Source organism: Aulonocara stuartgranti (genome assembly GCF_965226115.1).
Source record: "Aulonocara stuartgranti genome assembly, chromosome: 17".
Taxonomy (NCBI): Eukaryota; Metazoa; Chordata; class Actinopteri; order Cichliformes; family Cichlidae; genus Aulonocara; species Aulonocara stuartgranti.
The window spans coordinates 23,475,573-23,498,811 of NC_138953.1; the positions used below are offsets into that span (position 1 = coordinate 23,475,573).

The 23,239-nt window shown below is 41.6% G+C and overlaps 1 protein-coding gene across 1 annotated transcript in view; it reads left to right on the top strand.

Annotated features, from left to right (window-relative positions):
* Nucleotides 1-379: 379 nt before the first annotated feature.
* lamb1b (laminin, beta 1b) overlaps nt 380-23,239 on the top strand; it is a 31,251-nt gene continuing 8,391 nt past the window's right edge. Inside the window, exons 1-23 of the mRNA XM_082510197.1 lie at nt 380-537; nt 889-1,064; nt 5,409-5,541; nt 7,299-7,372; nt 8,261-8,449; nt 8,539-8,602; nt 10,921-11,123; nt 12,315-12,435; nt 13,391-13,579; nt 13,880-14,056; nt 14,650-14,762; nt 14,848-14,927; nt 15,571-15,706; nt 15,779-15,937; nt 16,847-16,980; nt 17,054-17,174; nt 17,412-17,598; nt 17,694-17,837; nt 17,921-18,152; nt 19,420-19,583; nt 19,817-20,041; nt 21,273-21,490; nt 22,383-22,479. Of these exons, the coding sequence (XP_082366323.1) occupies nt 504-537; nt 889-1,064; nt 5,409-5,541; nt 7,299-7,372; nt 8,261-8,449; nt 8,539-8,602; nt 10,921-11,123; nt 12,315-12,435; nt 13,391-13,579; nt 13,880-14,056; nt 14,650-14,762; nt 14,848-14,927; nt 15,571-15,706; nt 15,779-15,937; nt 16,847-16,980; nt 17,054-17,174; nt 17,412-17,598; nt 17,694-17,837; nt 17,921-18,152; nt 19,420-19,583; nt 19,817-20,041; nt 21,273-21,490; nt 22,383-22,479 (3,370 nt within the window). The 5' untranslated portion in view covers nt 380-503. The remainder of the gene's footprint in view (nt 538-888; nt 1,065-5,408; nt 5,542-7,298; nt 7,373-8,260; nt 8,450-8,538; nt 8,603-10,920; nt 11,124-12,314; nt 12,436-13,390; nt 13,580-13,879; nt 14,057-14,649; nt 14,763-14,847; nt 14,928-15,570; nt 15,707-15,778; nt 15,938-16,846; nt 16,981-17,053; nt 17,175-17,411; nt 17,599-17,693; nt 17,838-17,920; nt 18,153-19,419; nt 19,584-19,816; nt 20,042-21,272; nt 21,491-22,382; nt 22,480-23,239) is intronic.

The window sequence follows — 23,239 nt, forward strand, 5'->3', positions numbered from 1 at the left end:
TATGTTTTTAAACTTAAGTAGTTGTTTTTGGTCTTGTGATGCTCACATGATGCTTTATTTTTACCCCAAACATTGAATATTCCCACTGACACTGAATTTATTTAAAAATTAGTTTTGAAATGGTCAGGGATCGAGTTGATAAAGTACAAGGAAATTTAGAAATAAGCTTTAAAGATTCAAACAATAGTTCTGGCACATAAAGAGGACAATTAAACAGAATTAAATCGAGCTTTTATAATGAAGTAATAAACTATGAGCAGGAAACTGCGAATATTAACGTGTAGAAAACGAATTCTTTAGGCCTTCCAGCAGAGGGTGCGCTCGTTTTCCAGATCTCTCGGTGGCGCGCTGCTGACAGCGGGGTGGAGTTGTTGTTTGGTGGGATGCGAACTTTCTACAAGACAACACCCTCGCCTCTGACTTCACACTTCACACACGCACATCAGCACACACTCTCTGCGGTAGGACCATCACGATAAGCTGTCAGTGCACGGGTCCGGGCCATGTTGCTCATAATCCACCTTTTAACCACTTTGGGTGAGTTGAAGTTTTAATTTGAACAACTTTATTTGGCTAAAATTAATCTGCTGGGACATGTTCGCTCCCATCACATGTAATGAGAGGCATCTGTAAACGATTATCCACCGTTTTCCTGTTCCAAAACAAATGCTGGAGGAGAGTTTAAGAGCTAAATAAAACTTTCAGTAGAGCACTTTCCCACAGCTGCGCACTTAATTCTCATCTGAAGAGTAAATTCATGTGATTCTAATTGAAATAAACTGACCGCAAGCCTGCTCTGTTTCTGGCTTTTATCATTAAAACCAAAAGAAGAACGAGGCCAGTGCTTTGTGCTGACATCTCACTGACACCAGTCTCTCCTCCCTGCAGCCCTGTGGGCTCCTGTCAGGGCACAGCAGGTTCCGCAGTTCCCAGATATTTGCACCGAGGGCAGCTGCTACCCAGCCACAGGTGACCTGCTGATCGGCAGGGCGCACAAACTCACCGCCTCCTCCACCTGCGGACTGAATGAGGCCGAGAGCTTTTGCATCGTGGGACACCTGGAGGTAAGAAAGGATCTTTTTTAGAGCACAGGTAGCAGAGAAGGCTCAATTGAAGGCTTCCTGCACGTGTTTTGTGTTTAATATCTGCTTTACAAAGTGCCAAAAGAAGATAGCCTTTTATATAGACTTTTTTAAGCCTCACTTGACCACTCTGTTTTTATAATTAAATGAGCCTTTGTTTTTTCTAATGGCTCATTTTCTTTTTCCTATATTCATGACTAATATTCCTTTGCTTTTTTGTTTTATTCTGTTTTTCTCCATTATCTACAGTTACAAAAATAAGAAAAGAAAAGAAAAAACAACCCACAGAACAAAATATTGGGGCAATGATAAATATTTTCTGATATCAGTAAGGAAATAGGGTTATCTCTAATCTTTACATAAAGTCAATTTATTCCGATTTTGGTCAAAGATACTTGCCTTAAACTTTAGATGATAACTCCAGTGTGTTTTAATGTCATTAATTATGATATTAAATACTTTTATTCAGAAGAATATAGGGTTAGCGTCAGGGCTTATGCAGCAGTAAAGCTAAGCTAACGAGTAAGAGCTGTGACAGCTACAGCAGCAGAAAATCTAACAACAGGAAACTGAGGCTACAGTTCACACAGGCTGACCAAAACTGGACAACAGAAGATGATGAGCTCTGATGAGTCTCAATTTCTGCTGCATTGTTTGGATGGCAGGCTTGTTGATGGCAACAACATGAGCACATGGATCCATCCTGCCTTATATCAGCAGCTCAGGCGGGTGGTGTTTGTGCTGGAAAGCTGTGGGGGATATTTTCTTGGCACACTTTTGCTCCTTTAGTGGACAGGTGGATTACTGCATTTTAACTACTGTACATCTGTTTATTGGATCATAATTACAGATTCATATGCACGCAAAAATATACATAGTAAGGTTTAAAAACATACTACGCTTCATCTCACCACTTGTGAATACCTGTCCTCGAGTGTTCTCTCATCCAGTGGTTAGACTCGAGTAGTTTTTCTTTCTCTTTGATTTGAAACCACGGTTTGTAAAAACAAAGCGTAAACTCAAAGCTGTGGTTGCCTGCAGAGCAGATTTTTCCCATTGGGATGATTCTGAATATAATCAGAAAGAAAATATATTGACTGTAATTATATGTGACAGTTCATATATGTCATACGTCATTTAAATGCAACATTTAAAGGATGTCAGTAGAAAAAGCAAACATCACTGATATATAAGAGTGGCATTCACAACATGAGCAGTTTCCTTACAGCACAACACTCATGAACTCAGGCCCACAGTTCAACCATGTGAAGCAATTCTAAGTCTCAGTGGACTTCGTGAACCGTCTCTGTAAACAGAGTTGTGGAAAGAGACGTTTAGCCAACCAAATTATTTCATCTTGGTGTTTCCTGCCACTACAGTATTTCTGTAACAGATGGCTCAAAGGCCTGCTGGATTATTGGATTTCTGTAGCTGACATCAATTTTCAGAGCTTTATTTCTGAAATTTTGAATATTTCTAGCTTCACATTTTTCTAGATGCTGCTAGGGAAGCTTTGCATTATTGATAGTCTATTTATTATTTGTGTTTTACTTATACCTTGGCCTCAGTGTAGCTCCTCTGACTGAAATAGCTGGAAAGCTTGCCTCCACCAGTGTGTGAATGTGAGAGTGAATGAATAGTGGAATTGTAAAGCGCTTTGAGGGTCTCGAAAAGCGCTATATAAATGCAATCCATTATCATTAAAGCTGTTTTAGCTTCTCATAAACATAAGGTTTTAACAGCTAGTGGGTCGGTCTTCTAGGCTCACAGCTAGATCTGTGTGCCTAGAAGACCATATTAGGCACAGGCACACAGAATGGCATCATACAGAGCCAAAAGCAGAAAAAACTGCCAGAAACAGAGCGTCTGAAGATTGAGGTTTTGTCTTGGTTACACACAGATCTCACTATTTGAAACTCTGGCCATGCTTAATTCACCAATGTAACAGTACATATATATATATATATATCTATATATATATATATAGATATATATATATATATAACCGGAAAAATATTAAAGGTTCACTTTAACTTTGTAGAATTGTATTTGAAAAACTGACCATACTAACACAGGGAGTTTTACATTTTAAATGATTTCACCCTAAATAAAGTTGTTAAACACTTTACTTAAATATTTTTCTTTCCTTATTGCCTCCCTGGCTGGCGATCGTTTCTGCATCATTGTCCAACATGAAACACAACTTTTAAATCACAGCACGCCACTTCCGAACACATTTGTGTGTCAGCTTAACTCACTTTAACAAGCTAATGCAGTTCTCCTGCTCCCCTCAAAAGCACTTTCATATCTTCACGACTTTGATAAATTTGATTAGATGATTACGTTTTTGAGAAGTCCCTCATAGCTGCAGACAAAGTCCCTGCAAATGGTAGAAAGTGGGTCAGGTGTAAATTGAAGATTTCTATGACTTATCGCTTTTGAATTCTGTCAACATACATTGTTGATATCAGTGGTTTTGAGACAGCGCAGCTACTGAATGAATGAAACCTTAGTAAATGTAGTGATGAAGAGGCCCTTCAGTGAATATAACCCATCTTACTCTAGCTACAATTTACAGATGAATCATTGCAGGCTATCATTAAGTGACTGTTTTGGAAAAGGGGCAGTTATGAGGTTATATTCACTGAATATGTGTGTGTGATGTTCAAAACCTGACTGTGCAATTGTGGGATACAGCGTCTTTATAAACTACTCTTCCAAAACAACATGGCCAAATTAAAATTAAACAAAAATCTTCTAGCTGCTTTTGTCAGAAGCAGTTTTTGACCATCAAAACTGGTTAGAAGTTTATTTTAAGCCTTGGTTTTAGGGTTAAATTTAGAATTAAGCTTAGCTTAGGGTCTGCTTAGTTTTGATGGTTAACTTGAGGGGTAACTTGGGATTGTGTAAATGTCCTCCCAAACAAGCATGTTTGCCCCTCACCCTAAGCACAGAGTGGCGCAAGCAACAGTTACTGTAGGTAATATTTCAGCATTAAATAAGAGAACGGGTGATCCAAATGACCTCAAACTTAGCATCACATCAAATTGTTACCCAAGCAACACACTTGCCAAGTTTGAAGCAGATCACGTGTACAGTTTTAGAGATAAGCGAAGAGCAAATAGACGTGGAGATTTCTCCAACTGTTCTCAAACATGTGATGGTGTTCAGCACACAGAAACTTTATTTTACTCTGTTTCTCTGATTATGATTGTGTGTGTGTGTGTGTGTGTGTGTGTGTGTGTGTGTGTGTGTGTGTGTGTGAGGATGCGCATGTATATAATGTCGAGTGGGAGTTCAGACATTCCCCTCCACAATAAAAGCGTTGTGCGCCTCACAAAGCCTTCCCTGTGTGGATGCGGGCCGGGGGCGACGAAGGGGATACTCTGTCTTTATCAAACAGCCTTTAGCGAGTCCTGTGTGTGAATGGTGTTTTTTATGAAAGCACAGGCTCGCTGTGAGGCCATCTGAGACTTCTGAGGATGAGCACAATCCTAAAATATGAGCTGCAGATGAAGTGGAGGGAAAGAAGTCTGACTCAAGCAGCTGGCTTTCTTTTCCTTTTTTCCTACTAAGTGGAGCCTCTTGTTCGGAATCTACTCCCATTTCAGCGCAGACATAGTTGGCTCAGAGCTTGGTGAAATTGAGAAACTCATTTTGTTTATTCACACGCGGAAATATTGTGACATTTAAGAGTGTGTGTGTGTGTGAACTGTAGTTTAGCTTGCGTAAATGCCAAACCATCTGGCGTGCAGATCCCAGAGGCAGTGGAGGGGATTATTAAACAGACACGGCACAGAGAAGCGCAGCAGCAGTATCATATACACTGTACATCATTACTGACTTCATCTCTTCCAGCTCATCAGTTAAACCACTGCATGGCTAAAAGTATGTGGACACTTCAATCTTACCTCCATAGGGCATTGTTGAATAGTTCATTCTAAAACTGTGGATGCTTTTTGTAAAGTCTGCTCCCCTCTGTGGGAATATACAACACTCCCATTTAGGTACACTGCAAAACTAGCACTCACATTAAAACACTCACATCATAGCAGCTGGATTGCATTAAAAAACATATTTACTGTCGCATAAAATATAAAAACAGAAAAAACAGTTTTTTGTAAAATTACAAGATCTTGTGTATTTTAAGCTTGTTATCTACAATTAAAATTTGCCTAAACGTTTCACCCCATTTGAACCACGTTCTATGCAAGAAACAGTCCCTAAGAAAACTGTCCGATGTCCTTTAATGTTAATGAATCAGCTGCTATTTCTGGCACATCAAGAGTATGGCGAACTGACGCTTTCGCACTTCCTGTCCATCAGGAGACAAAATGTTTTGTGTGCGACTCCAGGGAGATGTACGACGAGGAGAGCAACGACATCAGCCACACCATCGAGAACGTGGTCACCACCTTCGCCCCAAACCGCCTCAAGACCTGGTGGCAGTCGGAGAACGGTGAGAGACACAAACGCACTAGAGAAACAAGATGAGGGGTGTTTCCTGTTTACTTTGGAGGGAGAATAGCGTGTGAGCCCTCACAGAGGCCGATCTCATGAGTACTGAGCTCAGTAATGAGCAGACCGATCACAGAGCCTCTCATAGCAGCAGTCCTTATGGGTGGGGCTTACAGGTGCGCTGAGGAGAACAGGTGTGCGGGTAAGAAACAGATGTGTGTCAACACTTGACTTTAAAGTGGAAAAAATGAGAAGCGTGACGTGAGACAGGAGAGCTTTAAGAGCTCCACGGAGAGACAGTTTCTAACTGAGAGGTTTTCTCACCTGTAATCACCTGTTTCATTGTTATCCACTGGTACAGGGAGGAGCTTCACAGTGAAGCTTAAAACTACCAAATCCTTCCCAAATGTGAGGATTGTGGTTGTAATTTTTACGATTCCACTCATGATTTTCTTCCACTGACAAAATTACCAGCCAATCTTTTTATTTTGTACCATTTCGATGTAGACAAACCCAGATTCATTAATATGAGACTTTTCTATGAAACCTTATTAATATCACCCAGTTGTGCAAACGTTGTGCATCATTTAAACAAATTGTACTTATTTGGTATGTTTGGTTAATTTTATTGGTAATTGGTCAAACTGGTCAATTATTGCAGTTTGAAATAAAGTTTGGTGGATTTGAACAACTCAAGTTTTTGGGGTTACATGGGAAATGTATTCAGTGCACACAAAACGTCTTCCTGCACCTAAAGCTTTGTTTAAAGTTTGTGTGGATAAAATAAGTTCCCATAGAAGGAAGAAAGTAAGCACAGGTCAAATTTTGATGAATTTAACTCTGATATAATCTAAAATATACACATCGCATACAATAACATGAGAACAAACATATCGTATAATAAGTCATTAAAGTTTTCTATTTTATTTTCTTAAATTTTCTTAAATTTGACATTTTTGTTTGACTTTCTTTTGGTTTTATGAATTCATTTTGCTCTCATGACAGCTCTAGTTTTACCATGAAAGTTTTCTGTGACTTTTCTCAAGAGATGCTTGTGTGAAAACTGGCGAGCCAAGTTCAACATCACTTGTTTGACTCATTCCTCAGTCAGCAACTTACATCACTTCTGGAAGTCATGAATCCTAACCTGTGTCTCAACCACAGCAACAAACGTCTTCTCCAACATACACAAACATCAGTGCACCTGATACGCTGCAGTCAGGTTGTTTAAATATACCAACTTGTGTTTAGTTTGCTTTATTCCAAACAAGCTGGAGAACATTTATATGCAATTCTCTGTGAAATTAAGTCCATGAATCCGCATCGTAAAATCTTTAGCTGGATCCTTCATGGTGATCCCAGTGCAGCTGGTTCCCATGCAGTTGTTCCTGCAGAGCGGTGGGAATCTGTCAGAGGTGTGAGTCACGGCAGAGCGGCGGCCAGCAGTGCAGATGGTTCTCAAACAGCAGGAAGCTGCAGGAGCCACTTGGGATTTCCTAATTCCCCCACAGGAATCTTCCAAGTCCTCCGAGCTGCTGTTTTTAAATTCAAACTCTGCTTTGAATGTTTTTACATATAAAGTTTTGCATGCAAGTAAATTTATGATGTTACTGTTGGCTGAGTAACTGCAGCGTAAGAAAGCGAGCTGACTGTGTTAACTTTAACTGCGTAAAAGAGTCGAACGCATGTTAATGCGTGTGAAGAAATCAGTCTGCGAAAAACTTGAAATGTGTATTTCCTGTTTCCTGTCTGCTGCAGGTGTGGAGAACGTGATCATCCAGCTTGACCTGGAGGCGGAGTTTCATTTCACACACCTTATCATGACCTTCAAGGTGCCTGGTTTCCCTCACACACACACACACATCATACAACTGCTGCCATACCCAGGGCAGGCAGAAAAACACAGTGTTGAACAGCTGTGGTGGGGAAACACTGAAAATCAGTCTCCTGAGAACGGTGGGAAGAGGAGGAGGAGGAGGAAGAGGAGGGAGAGGGCAAGTAAAAGAATGCAGCTCGCCTCTCGTGGCTGCTCGGCTTTGATGGTGGCCAGCTGGAGCTGCCTCTCATCAACTCAGCAGCTCTACGTCAGAGTCCAAACACTCTCAGAGACACAATGCACATCCGGCCCATCCAAGACAGGAAAGATCAGCTAATTTAGTTTATTTTAGCTTATTATGTATAAATTATAATTTATTTAAACAGAGAACTATTACAGAAAATGTGCATGTAGGCTATATTTTATTAAAATATTGGTTAAATGCCACTATGGTGTCAAAATCTTACGAAAAAATATTCCAAATAATTTGAAATAAGGTGGGTATCTGTTTTTCACCGTCACATGCATCATATAAAAAAAGTTTTAGAGTGACGTTTTTATATTAAACATAAGGCACACAAACATGTCACTATAAATACCAGATTAAGTAAAGATGCTTAAAAAAACATGGAGATTAACACATCCTCTCTGTCCTCTGAAGAATCACTCTTACGTGTTAAATTGTTTTTATTTCAACCTTTTTATGTAATAAAAAAAAAACCCAAACACTAGAAAAAATGTTCCCTTATTACGGCTTAATGTAGACGTCAGTAGATTTCCGCCCAGTCTTCAGGCAGAATATCATTTTATTTATTTTTCATATGTGAGTGATGCAGTGGCCATAAAAGAAACAGTTGTATCAGTTACAGTAATAAGATGCCTGTTGGTCTTTATCTGCCTGCAGACGTTTCGGCCGGCTGCCATGATGATCGAGCGCTCCATGGACAACGGAAAATCGTGGCAGGTTTATCGTTACTTTGCCTACGACTGCAATTCGACCTTCCCTGGCATTTTCACCGGGCCCATGGTCAGAGTGGACGACATCATCTGCGACTCCCGCTACTCTGATATCGAACCATCCACTGAGGGAGAGGCTAGTTTGTGTTTGCATTTTTTCCCTCCCTCTGAAAACAAACTTTTCCATATTTTTAGTTCTTACCTTTCCCCCCTCGTGTCTCTTAGGTGATTTTTCGAGTGCTGGACCCCGCGTTTGACATTGACGACCCCTACAGCACAAGGATACAGAGTGAGCTGCTTCTGGTTTTAGAAACTCAAACATTTACTTTTGTGACCCTTTAAGATAAAGCTTTCTCTTTTAAAATCTGAAATGGATTCATATGAGTAAATAGATGATTCATGCCAAGTTTGAGGGGAAAAAATCTAATCAGTGCAGGTAATTTTACCATTCAGAAGGTAAAAAATCCTGGCAGAAACCAGGCTGTAAATATGCTTACACTGACATCATGACTATTGAGAGGTAAAGTGATCATCTCTTCATCACAGCACCTGTTAGCTGGTGGGATAAATTAGGGGCAAGTGAACATTTTGCCCTCAAAGTCGATGTTTTAGAAGCAGGAAATATGGGAAAGTGTAAGGATTTGAGCGAGTTTGACAAGTGATGGCTAGATGATTGTGTCACAGCATCTCTGACTAATAAAACTGGTTAATCCGAAATTACTTAATTGAATGCAGCCACTCTTTTATATCAAATTAGTACCAGATTACAGGAAACTTATATAAAACCAATATGAAACTGATGAAAGATTTAACCTGAGTGAGACTCTGAACGTACCACAGAAGGATACCAGAATGATTTATTTTAGTCAGCAGTTGTTGAGCTACCTGTAGCAGATCTGCAGGCGTCAGAGATCAGACAGGACCAACACTGGAAAGAATTTCTCAGGTGGAAGCAACTTGGACTTTGTAACCTCACACACTGCCTCTGTTCCTTGATCGCACACACATGCAGTTGGCTCATGTTAAGTACATGGTAACCGCTGTGGGTGTGTAAGGAACTGCGGCGGTATCCTCACGCTCAGAAACTCTGAAATCAGTGAGAAGAAATAAAACCAAAATACTGACTCGTTCATGGACTCTGGTACAGTTTCAGCAGGTCCTCTATTAGTACTTTAAGCTGATGGAATCAGCATTTTCTTTTTAATTTAGTTCGAAAGTGAAATTTAAAAAAATATTACTGTTAATTTTGAGTAAAAGAAAAGTAGAAATGTGGAGATTAAAATTGTTTCGAGTCAAACAACTGCTGCGGTCTGGGACCATGTAGTTTGCATTTTCACTTTCTTCATGGCTGTGAAACTTGAGCATTTTATCTGTAAATCTTTCCGCCTCCGGTCTTATGGAGGGAAGGGAAAAAGTGGAAATATTTCTGTCCAACTTTCAGAATTGAGCATAACTTCAATTAAATAAATAAAGCACATGCAATTTGTCCCCTGAAACCTTGTGTTTAATGTCACAGTGATATAAACTGTGCTGTGTTGTCAAGGAGACTTGCGTGTGTATCAAGGGCTCAAAATGCCCTTGTGCACTTAACACAGCAGGACATCACTGAGCCTTTATGGACAGGAATGAGACTCACAGTTTGAGACTTTAAGGGTTGTGATGAAGAATCTCTTCTGAGTATGTTGCAGGCAAGACAGGCAGCATTAACCTAACACAGCGGGGGAAACTGGAGCTCTTGGAGCAAATTCATGCAGGAGAAGAGTCAAACTCCAAAAGAAGGGTCAGTCCTAGTTCAGACTCTCTTGGTGGGAGGCTGGAGCGCTATACGTGGGGCCAATGTGTCATAGTTTGCAGGAATTTGGACTCACAAGCAAGACTCTACAGGGAGACGGGTTAAACAGAAAGCACACCTTTAATGGTGGAAAAAAACAACCGTTCAAAAATCCAAGAAAACAAAAATAGAAATCCAGACTTTTAGAACACATATTGAAAAACAACAGGGAAGTAAACTGAGGAATGTCAAAATAAAACAGGAAATCACCTACTGATACTGATACTACAACCTGAAAACACAAAGACTTTAAATAATAAACAAATATTCCCACAAGGTTTAAAACTCTGGCGCTCAAGGGCCAGTTCTGTTTGTGCATTAGTAACAAACAGAACTGGACTCTGGTACATTAGTAACCTTACGTTGGGTGCACCAGTCTGCAGCTTCTGCTGCCTCTGCAAGCCTTTTGCAACCCACTTAAAATATAGTTGCTCTTTTTCTTATTGTTTCTGTGTTAATTTTTATCCCACACAATACTGTTCAATGCAGATGCAATAATGATAATAATAATAATAATAACAATATTAATAATAGTAATATTCTCAATGTGATGAAAGTGATCCTGACTGAAACATAGATGCTTTGGCTTTAATGAAACACTTTCACAGATGTCTGCGGGCGAGATACTAATCTCCCTGTAAAACAGTGTGTGTGTGTGTGTGTGTGTGTGTGTGTGTGTGTGTGTGTGTGTGTGTGTGTGTGTGTGTGTGTGTGTGTGTGTGTGTGTGTGTGTGCGTGTGTAACCATTTTAATAATGCATTCCTGTGTGTACACAGACATGCTGAAGATCACGAACCTCAGGGCGAAGTTCATGAAGCTCCACACTCTGGGTGACAACCTGCTCGACTCCAGCGACGAGGTGAAGGATAAGTACTACTACGCCCTCTATGACATGGTCGTCCGGGGAAATTGCTTCTGCTATGGGCACGCCTCCGAGTGTGCCCCAATTGATGGAGCGCCGACAAGTGCAGAGGGCATGGTACGTCACACAGGCATATAAAGAAAAGGCGAGAAACACCATTTTTGCCATTTTTAAATCTAATTTAAACTTATTCTGCTCAGGCAGACCATGACACAAAGTAATAACCTAAAAGAATTAATTTAATGATGAAACAAGCATGCAATAAGTCTAATAAATTGGATCTCATGGTGTTTATCAGTGAGTTACGGAAGAGGATTAGGGCCACGGGAAAATAAAAAAGTGGGCACATCTTTTTTTCTTGCTTTCCAGAATTCTGAGAAAAATGTCAGAATTCTGAGATTAAAGTCAGAAACGTTGGAATCAGAATTCTGGGGGGAAAGTCAGAATTCTTTTTTTGTCAGAATTCTGACTTTTTTCTCAGAATTCTGACTTTAATCTCAGAATTCTGACTTTCTTCTCAAAATTCTAACTTTAATCTCAGAATTCTGAGAAAAAGTCGGAATTCTGACAAAAAAAGAATTCCAACTTTTTTCTCAGAATTTTTTTTTGTCAGAATTCTTCAGCAGAATTCAAAGAAAAAAGTCAGAATTTGAGAAAAAATTAATTAATTATTTTTTGTCAGAATTCCAACTTTTTCCTCAGAATTCTGACTTCAATCTTAGAATTCTGACTTTTTTGTCCGAATTGTTTTTTAAGAATTGTGACTTTTTTCTCAGAACTCTAACTTTAATTTCAGAATTCTGACTTTTTTTTAGAATTCTTTTTTGTCAGAATTTTGACTTTAATCTTTGAATTCTGACTTTTAATTTCAGAATTCTGACTTTTCTTAGAAATCTTACCACTGGGGATGAGATGATGCGAGGAAGGTGTGTGAATTCAATTCATTTCTTTTAAGCACAACAACAGTTGCCTCAAGGCACTTTATATTGTGTGCTAAAGACCATAAAATACGGCTAGGAAAACAGAGTAAACCCGAGCAATTAGATGAGCCCCTACAAGCAAGTGCTTTGACAACAGTGGGAAAGAAAAACTCCCTTTTAGGAGGAAGAAACCTCCAGTAGAACCAGGCTATAATAATTTTGTCAAGCCTGAAATGTTAAAAAAGCACTTCAGTGCTGAAGAAACCTGATTCAGCTTCGTATATTTTAATAAACTGATATTAACAAATATATTTGGCTATCAGACATTTGTGGTGGTTAAATCAGTAATAAGCTATTACTGTATATGTGTGCGTGCGTGTGTGTGTAGGTCCATGGCCGGTGCATGTGCAATCACAACACTGAGGGTTTGAACTGCGAGCGCTGCCAAGACTTTTATCACGATTTGCCTTGGAGGCCTGCTGAGGGACGAAACACCCACGCCTGCAAGAGTAAGAACACAAACATGGAAAAGTCTGTCTACAGCTCTCAGCTCTTTAAACTCAGAGTAAGATCTCCACAAACATGATGACAGTACTGACAGCGAACAGGGAGACTGACAGTCAAAGAACGCTTAATTGATATGTGTAGGATAATGTTTTAATCATAAAGGAAGCAGTGAAACTTCCAGGGGTAAAAAATGGTTTGCGTATTTTAATTGAATGTAAACTTTTTACCCATTCACACACACATTCACACACACACTGGTGATGGCAAGCTACATTGTAGCCACAGCCACCCTGGGGTGCACTGACAGAGGCGAGGGTGCCGGACACTGGCACCACCGGGCCCTCTGACCACCACCAGTAGGCAACGGGTGAAGTGTCTTGCCCAAGGACACAACGACCGAGACTGTCGGAGCCGGGCTCGAACCGGCAACCTTCCGATTGCAAGACGAACTCCCAACTCTTGAGCCACGATCGCCCCAAATGCTGCACAGCAAGAAGGTCCTGAGTTCAATTCCATCATCAGGCTGGGGTCTTTCTGTGTGGAGTTTGCATGTTCTCCCCGTGTTTGCGTGGGTTCACTCCGGGTACTCCGGCTTCCTCCCACCGTCCAAAGACATGCAACTTGTGGGGATAGGTTAATTGGATAATCCAAATTGCCACTAAGTTTGAATGTGCGAGTGAATGGTTGTCTGTCCCTGTGTGTTGGCCCTGCGACAGACTGGCGACCTGTCCAGGGTGTACCCCGCCTCTCGCCCTATGACAGCTGGGATAGGCTCCAGCGCCCCCCGCGACCCTGAAAAGGATAAGCGGAAGCGAATGGATGGATGGATGGATGGATGGATGTAAACTTTTTAATTGGTAGTAAAGTTATGAAAACACTGAAAATGTGAACAGGAAATGTGCTCTTCTGTTTTCAAAGAAAACTCAAAGTCTACGTTTCACTTTCCTTCTTTCTCAGAGTGTGAGTGTAACCAGCACTCCACGTCGTGCCACTTTGACCTGGCCGTGTACGTGGCGTCCGGCAACGTGAGCGGAGGCGTGTGTGACGACTGTCAGCACAACACGCTGGGCCGACAGTGCGAGCAGTGCGCGCCGTTCTTCTACCAGCACCCCAGCAGAAACCTGAGGGACCCAAACGTCTGTGAACGTAGGTCACTGCTACGCAACCGCAGTTCAGTCTATCATGAGAGAAAACATGAAAACATCTGTTATAAAATCAGAGTAAAGAATTTGTAAGTTTGGAATAAGCTGCAAAAAATCTACTAAATTGTCCTTAGTGATATCAGAAGTGATGCTACAAACTACATCCTGCTACATATGATATATTTTTGATATCTTTGGCATATTGAGCCTTATACTGTGTATTAAGGCGCTGAATGTTTTCCTGGTGCACTAACTGGTGTCCATTCCTTTTTTAATCTCTTTAATGTCTTTTTCTTCTCTCTAGCCTGTAACTGCGAGCCTTCCGGTTCTCTGGAGGGTGGCCTGTGTGACCCGAGGACAGATGTGATTGCCGGGCTGATCTCAGGTCAGTGTCGGTGCAAAGCCAATGTGGAAGGAGAGCGCTGCGACCACTGCAGACAAGGACACTACGGGCTGGGACAAGGGCCACATGGCTGCCTGCGTAAGTCAGATTATACGCTTTCTTATGAAATCATATTAAAGCAAAGGTTAACACAAGGAGATGGAAACAAAATGCTACAAAATAAAGTGAGTTAATTCGTAATTAAAGCCTGAAAAACCGAGCAAACCTTAAACTAAGGTTAAGGTTGTTGGTATGTTGGTGAAAACTCTAAATATGTCGATGGTCCCAGATCCAGATGAATGGGAGGTTAGATCAGGAAGGGCATCCTGTGCAAAATCAGCCAAATCACACATGTGAATCCATCCGCTGTGCAAATAATAATGCAGCACAAAGTTCTTACTTCCTGTATAATCTATAGAGAAGTCCCTCTACATTTTAAAATTCAAATAGATCATAGTATATTAAATATACCCTAATTTCAGCATGTTAATATGTACATTTGTGGAATTTTAGGATAAAAAAATTGAAGTGATTTGGTTCGAGGAAGACAATAATAATAAAATATCATAGTAATACCACAGAACTTCAAATGAAAATAGACACAAACATACTCAGTATAGATAAACATACAGTAACTACAGTCAGACAGGCTGATGCAGTTTATCCTGTTGCTTCGTTTTGCGTTTTGGCAGCTTGTACCTGTAATCCGCTGGGAATGCTGCCAGGAGGAAAGCCGTGTGATTCAGACACAGGACGCTGCTTCTGCAAACGCCTCGTCGAAGGACACAACTGTGATCAGTGTCGGGTACGGATCCACGCTCACTCTGGATACCTTCCTCTCTGCCTTAGTGCGCTTATTACTCATAAACATCTGCTTTCTGCTTTTACAGCCACAGCATTGGGGTCTGTCCAATGACATGGATGGCTGCAGACCATGTGACTGTGACCAGGGCGGGGCTGTCAACAATGAGTAGGTGTAATTAATGATATTAAAAACATCTGTGTTTAGTTTTAGTAATATGACAGGTAAGTGGGTCATTTCATGCCAGCTGACCAAATGTTTCCTTCATCACAAAAATGTTTTGAGCATAAAATGACCCTTAATTTTTGGAAAAATGTCCAATAAAGCAGTTTTCATATAAGTCTGCAAACAGGCTTTTTCACTGCTGTAAAGTAAAGCGTTTTGTGTCTTTGGGATTGGCTTGTGTTTTTAAGACAGCCTCAAGTGGCCAGGTTAGGAACTGCAGTTTATGGTTGCATATTTTCACCTCCAGAAGTTTCTGTTTGCATGTGACTCAGGCCACTTCTTAACCAAAGTGAAGGTCTATGCTAGACAGATGCATGTTTCTATATTAGTTATTTTTATTAAAATACATTTTACAATTGTACATGGAGGCAAGAAGAGATTACCATTGACCATTAAATAGAACAGCTCCTGCAGAAAGATGTGCAGCTGTTTTGCCTCTAAAGAAGAAAGATGTCTAACAGGAAGCAATGAAATTAATGGAAGATCTCACCATTTTCATTAAATTATAAACAAGGAAAAAAATAGTTTAAGCATGTGGATGTGTAAAACTTTGTCTTTCTTTTTCCGACCTGCCATCTCTCCACAGCTGCGATCCTCACACAGGACAGTGTGTGTGCAGGGAGCACATGTTCGGGCGCCGCTGCGATCAGGTCGAGTCCGGCTACTACTTCATGGCTCTGGATCACTACATATACGAGGCAGAGGACGCCAAGCGCGGCCCTGTGAGTGTGTTCACATCGGCTTGTGGTGCTTTTTTTTCCCTCCAGATTTGTGAACGTTTGTTTCCCCATCAGGGCGTGACGCTGGTACCTCGGCCCTATCCTGAAGGTCGGAGTCCTACGTGGACTGGTATGGGCTTCGTTAATGTGCCAGAAGGAACCTATCTAGAGTTCAGCATCGACAATATTCCCGAGTCCATGGACTATGACATCCTTATACGCTATGAGCCACAGGTAACACAAATGATTTGCATATTTCAGAGTCGGTTATTGCTCCATGGCGTTTTGAAAGAACCTTTGTCACTAACTTTTTATGGTTTCTTTCTTTACTGAACATTTTCCTAAAGTTTGGTCGAATATTTTTGCGTAATCTTTTGAGCAGGCAGACAAACAGGCAGAAAACTCGTGCAAACGTCAATCTCCTGTCCTTTCCGTCATTAATTAAATGAAAATATTCTCTACATAAACCCTGAGTTATCTAGTTCATCAATAAGTGTTGATAAATATGAAGTATGTGACAGCTGTTTGCCAACTGGAATACCATTGTTTAGAGAAATATCTAATCAGCCAATCACATGGCAGCAACTCAGTGCATTCAGGCATGTGCTCGAGATGACCTGCTGAAGCTCAAATTTAAGTTACTTTCAACATGACATGGTTGTTGGTGCCAGACGAGCTTCTCAGAGTATTTCACAAACTGTCGATCTACTGAGATCAGCAGTACACTGCACAGCCATCTCTAGAGTTTACAGAGAACGGTCCGAGTAAGAGGAAACATCCAGTGAGCGGCAGTTCTCAGAGGAGGATTGCCAGACTGTTTCAAGTCGAAGGCAACAGTAACTTAAAAAAAACACTCGTTACAACCAAAGTATGCAGAAGAGCATGTCTGAATACTACAGCAGCAGAAGACCACACCGGGTACCTCTCCTGTTAGCTAAGAACAAGAAACTAGGGCAATAATTCATTCACCAAAGTTGGACAGAAGATTGGGAAAAACTTTGCCTGAATGCCAACTATCTCTTTTTCATGAAACATGTGACACAGGGTAGCCTATGGACAGTTTATTTGAATAAATACACTCAAACAGAAACAAAGACGGAGGAACGATGAAGGAATACCACATGTATGTTTGTTTGTCGACAGCTACCGGAGCAATGGGAGGAGGTGAACATCCAAGTGCAGCGCCCCGTCTTCAACCCTCCAAACTACTCCAGTCACTGCAGTAACTCTTTCCAGAGCGGAGACCAGCAGTCGATCTCTCTTCCACCTGGATCCAGGTAAAACATTCATTTACTGTACACTGAACATGCTCACACAGACACATAAACTAACTCTGTGTGTGTGTTTCAGACATGTGTTGCTGGTGAGGCCGGTGTGTTTTGAGAAAGGGCTGAACTACACGATCCAACTCAATCTGCCTCTCTACTCGTCAGTCAGCACCGTCCAGAACCCGTACACACTCATCGATTCGGTATGTGGCTTTGCACACAAACACACACCTGTTCAGACAGGTCCTGCCTGTACTCCAGGACCTGTCCTGCTCAGATCGTACGGCTCTCTTGAAATGTAAAAACTTAAGACCACGGACACTCATTTTCTAAAGCAGTTGCTTTAGGAACATTTCATGTCCTTCCAAGCCAGTGAAAGCTCCAACTGTTGGTCCATAGTGGCCCTCAGTAGCTCCTTACGCTCTTCTCTGTTTTTAAAGGTGGTGCTGATGCCCCGTGTCAGAGAGCTAGAAATGTTCCACGGAGACGTGGGAGAGCAAGCATGGGATACGTTCCAGCGCTATCGATGTCTGGAGAACAGCCAGAGCATCATAAAGAGCCCCATGACCGACATCTGTAAACAGTACATCTTCAGTGCCTCTGCCTTGCTGCACAAAGGAGCCATGGGTGTGTAGTTCATCTTCATCTTCAGAATCTGAAGATGTTAAAAATTGTTCCTGCTTCCACTCTCATCACCTTTCCCCTCCAATCTCATCCCTCAGCTTGCCAGTGTGACCCTCAGGGTTCACTCAGCTCCCTGTGTGACCCCAGTGGCGGTCAGTGCCAGTGCCGACACAACATCGCAGGCAGGAACTGCGACCGTTGCGCCCCGGCTACCTTCCTGTTCGGCCCCGCCGGCTGCAGACGTGAGTGCAGCTGAAGTTCAATGCCGACGTGTTCATCTTCAGTTTAAATGTTTTCTTTAATCCTAATCCCTTCACCCCCACAGCTTGTAACTGTGACCCTCTGGGCTCTGTCAGCCCCTTGTGCCACGAGGCCACCGGCCACTGCGAGTGTGTTTCAGGGGCCACGGGTCGCCAGTGTTCACACTGCCTGCCGGGCTTCTGGGGCTTCCCTCATTGCCGACCGTGCCAGTGTAACGGCCACAGCGAGTACTGCCACCCTCAGACTGGAGAGTGTCAGGGCTGCAGAGACTTCACCACCGGACACCACTGCGAGAGGTGAGGATGTGAATGTAGATGCAGTGGTGGTAGCTTAAATCTGCTAATACTAGTGAGGTAGAGACAGATATTATAGAGATTCAACATAAAAGAATTAGTATAATAGCTTTTCAAGGGCCTCAAAACTCATTTCCTTGGTCAAGGAAAAAGGGAGATTTAACCATTAAACCCCAATGTGTGGAAAGGAGTGTAGATGTCTAAAAAAAAAAAGGTGGCAACATATAAGGACAGCAGAAGATAGCATTTCTTAGCCCACAGTATTTGTCAAATTTGAATTAAAGATGAGAACAATAAGCACAAGCATCAGTTACAAAAAGAACAGGACAAAAAACCTGACTTCCTCAGTTAATTCAGTTTTCTGTCATTTATCCCTGTAAACCCTGAACCATTAAAGAATTACCAGAAAATTCAATTTGACCGTGTTTATGGGTTATAAACACTGTTATTAGTGAGTGTTTATTGAACCTTCTTACAGAGACTATTTTCTAGAAATGAAATTTATATATTCTTGTGCAGTTTCATTGCTTAGAAAAGTTAATTGTGCATTTTATTCCGTTTTTTTAGGGAAAAAAACACTCCAATCATGCAGAAATCTTAAAAAACTCACAAAATCTTACGCATCAAATATGACACACTTGGCATTACAGGGTTGAAAATAAAAGAATAAACGTTTCATTTGGGTTTTTTTCTTGCGTAACACTGCTAGTGATGAAGACACTTCAAATAAAACTTCCATTTCCTTTTTTTGCCGTTCATAATTTAAAGTTTCAGGTTGTTATCTCAAGAATTTGGCCTATTAACTCAAACTTCTGAGAAAATGACCTGAAAATAAAGAAATCCTGAAATTTCTAGTTAATAAATCAAAATGTTCAGTTATGGATGGCAACATTTTTATTTTATATTATTTATTTAGTTTTTGAGCAGCAGAAAGAGGCTTATAAAGATTATTATTATTATTATTATCATTATTATTATTATTATTATTATTATTAAGTTGTCTGAGGAAAACTGCACAGTGCTGGAGTTGTGGATCTGCAAGCCGCTTTGCAACCCATCCAAACCCAGCTCCTTCTCTCCTGTGTTGAACTGAGTCTATCCGATGTAATTTTAAGGCAAAATTATATGAATGCAGCTATATGGGACGTTGCAGTTTGGGCAGACATTTCTTCAGTACTCAGGTGTCTCTCGGAAACAGTTGATTTTTACTAACCTTTTCCTTCCAGATCTAAACTGAAGGATCCATTAACACCTTTTCTTCTGCTACCAGGTGTTTGAGCGGTTACCATGGTGACCCAGAGCTGGGTTCAGGCGGATACTGTCGCCCTTGTATGTGTCCTGATGGGCCACGCAGCAGACGCCAGTTTGCGGACAGCTGTTACCTTCTGCCTAATACCAATCAGCTGGTGTGTGTGTGCGGCCGCGGATACAAAGGCATGTAAACACAACACTTCACAGATTTGTTTTTATGTAAGCGGGGCTCAGGTGCAGTTTTTGTCAACATGTCTTCACGTCACACGCTCATCACAAGTACAAACACACTTCAGTAGTCTGTAATTAGCGTGCCAGACCTCAATCTTTAGATTCAAGAGGAAAAGAAAAGCAACAAACTTGAGGTCTCATGTACGATACCATACCAGCTGACTTGTCTCCTGCATCCCTTCCAGGTGTCAGGTGCGACGAGTGTGCCCCGGGTTACTTTGGGAATCCTCTGGTGCCCGGTGGGCGCTGCATGCCCTGCCAGTGCAACAACAACATCGACATGCACGACCTGGACTCCTGCGATGCTCGCACCGGCGCCTGTCTCAAATGCCTGTACCACACCCAGGGCGACGGGTGCCAGCACTGCAAACTGGGTTACTATGGCAATGCTACCACACAGAGCTGCAGGAGTGAGTACAGCTGAACATGATTCATCATATTTATTGTTATCCAAAAATATATTTGTTAGTGCTTCCTGTGTGTAATGCCGGTTTCACTTTCCTGCTAAATAATTGTAGCCACAGCCAGAAGGAGGCCAGTACACATCCTCCCAGTCTTGGTGCATGTGATTACAGTGACCTCTGACTTTTGTAGTAGTTGTATCAGTAAATTGGCAAGATGTCGTCCTAATTTGGGTACCGTATGGCCGTTAGCTTTTACTTTATCTAAGTTAGTCTGACCATTTGGGACGAAAAAATGTTGTCCCCCACTTCATGTAAGCTCAGCGCCAGCTATAGACCAGGGGCGTTGAACTCCAGGCCTCGAGGGCCGGTGTCCTGCAGGTTTTAGATATCACCCTGGGTCAACACACCTGAATCAAATGATTAGTTCATGACCAGGCTTCTGGAGAACTTTGAGAAATGTTGAGGAGGTAATTTAGCCATTTAAATCAGCTGTGTTGGATCAAGGACACATCTAAAACCTGCAGGACACCGGCCCTCGAGGCTTGGAGTTCGACACCTGTGCTATAGACTGTATTTAAAAGATAGACACAGTCAAAGTAGTGTCTGCCATTGGATTGTGGACGACCTTTTTTCTGAGTTTAGCATTTGGATCGTTGCCATCTTCTTTTTGTGTATCCAAAAGTGATCATCATGAATACATTTGGACCTAATGGTAGAGTGGTTAGCATATTTACTTGGTAACGAGAAGGTTGCTGATTTGATTCTAGCCAGAGCCTCAAATCCCCTTTGTGGTTGGATCAGGTAGCAACCCCCTGTGACAAAGGAGCAGTCAAAAGCAGCTAAACTGGACCCAGACTGTTGGAATAGTTAAATCCGCAGAAGTTCAATTTACCAGAGAATTTATGTCAAAATGTAAAGGTGGACGTTTTAAAATTGGAGTCTGTTGTGGTTTCTTGTGTGACATATTGCGAGCATTGCTTGAGAATTCGTCACATCCAAAATAGCGAATTGGATATTGGACAAAGAAGGTGCTGCACCAAATCCTCCTCATGATTGCTTTGGTCACTTGTAATTTTAAAGTTGGCGACTTGACTACAAACACTTGCTGATTTCTTGCTGTAAAAGCAGCTAGTCTATGTTAACAAACATAGACAGATCTCAAATATCCATCTAGCCAGTAAATTTCCCATAATTCTGCGGTGCATCTTTCTTGTTTCTTTCTTTCTTCACTCCGCAGAGTGCACGTGTTATTCAGTAGGGACGATTCCTTATGCCTGTTCGTCCCCCGATGACTGTCAGTGCGACCAGCGCAGTGGCCAGTGTCCCTGCCAGCCCAACGTGGTCGGTCAGCACTGCGACCGCTGCGCTCCAGATACGTGGAACCTCACCAGCGGGACGGGCTGCCAGCGCTGCGACTGCGATCCTGTCCACTCGTTCAAATCCTCCTGCAATGAGGTGAGGCAGACTGTGTTTATAACCATATTTTGTCCTTTAACACTATCATGCAGTAACTTTTGGGTAAGCCTTTTAACTTTTAGAGACATTTTAGGTGATGAAATCTAAAACTTGTGCTCAGTTGCTTGGTGTGAGCCACCTGGAGCACAAATACCACTAGAAATTTTTATTTCTGGTAGGATTATCCATACCAAGCAGGTCAATGCCAGATGAATGGTTTCCCTGCTCAGATTTTTCCTGTATCTGCCAGGCTGGATGTATGTATAAAGATATACGAATGGGTATTTATAGTAACAGTTGGGAAAAGAACCGGAGCAAACAGTGTGGACGGAAACATGTGGATATGTATCCAAGGACAGTATTGACATTTCAGGAGAACAAAAAATCTAAACTCCAGTTAATTAAGTAATGAAACCCCCGCACCATCGTCTCAGCAGCTACTCCAGTTAACTCTCTCTGAACACGATCTGAAATGAACCACAAAATCCTGTCCATCTATGAGCTGCTGTTTCCAAACTTTCTCTTACATAGTGTTGGGGATTGGTTTTCCCAAACCCCCACACCGTAGGGTGTGACCATCCCAACAACTTCAAGTAGTTTTTGATACTGTATATGGACTCCAGCTGTTTAGGACCTGCTTCTCTCCTCTCACATGTAAAGAACTGATGACACTCACTCACACGAAACTTTCAGCTTTCTGTGTTTACTGGCTTCATTCCATCGGAGGAAGGAAGTCTCGGAATACACTGTGGAATGACACAGGAATTTTCTTTCCTGGCAGGAACAAATTCTGCCAAACTTCAAAGCTTTATTGTGTCTGCATCGGAGAGAAGAGCTTTGAAGTTTATTGAACGCTCTGACCTGATCGCTGTGTTTTTTGCGCTGCCTGCAGGTTACAGGACAATGCATGTGCAAGCCCGGTTTTGGTGGCCGGATGTGCCGGGAGTGCAAAGAGCTCTTCTGGGGGAATCCAGAGGTCAAATGTTATGGTAAGATATCACCACCACCCAAATGCAGGACCAGAGAGTCAAACATTTGAAGGTCAGCCAGTCTGCTAGGGAGTATACAAGAAAGAACTCGGTGAACTACTTTAAACATGACAGAAAAATGCAAACAAGAAACCATCAGGAACTCTGGGATATGCCTGGAAAGTTTCATGTCAGTGAGAACAAGACTATCTGGCAGCTGGCTGTGGGAAACAGGGGGGTGGATGCATATAGCAAGAATACTAACAGGGTAACAGGTGAGACAAACTGAGCACTGGAGAAATTAATTACTACTAAAATAATCCCGGTTACTTAGTGAGTCTGACCCACCAACATATTTCTTTACTCAGAATTTTATACAAACGTAAAGAGCCCATTGTAAAATGTAAAAGGATATTTCAGTAACTTACAGGGAAAATGTAGAAACTATGTCTCGTTTTTTAAAAGAAAAACTTGACTGTATTAACTAAAATTCAGTGTAAAAGTCTTTTGACTGCTGGTAGACACTGACATGTTCAAAGTAATGCTCAGGTGTTGAGTAGCTTGCTGGTGGTCGGTTTTTAGTTGTTTAAGATGGACAGCGGCACTATTAGAAATATGATCAGGAACAATAAAGACACATTTTATCAGTTGTAAGAAATTGGAAGTCCTCTTGTTTTTAATGGCAACGTGGGAAGAATGGAGAGGCTCTGTTTTTATGTGCTTTTCCTGAACGAGACATTTAACAGGCATAATATCAACTAACAACAGATGGAAACTAAAC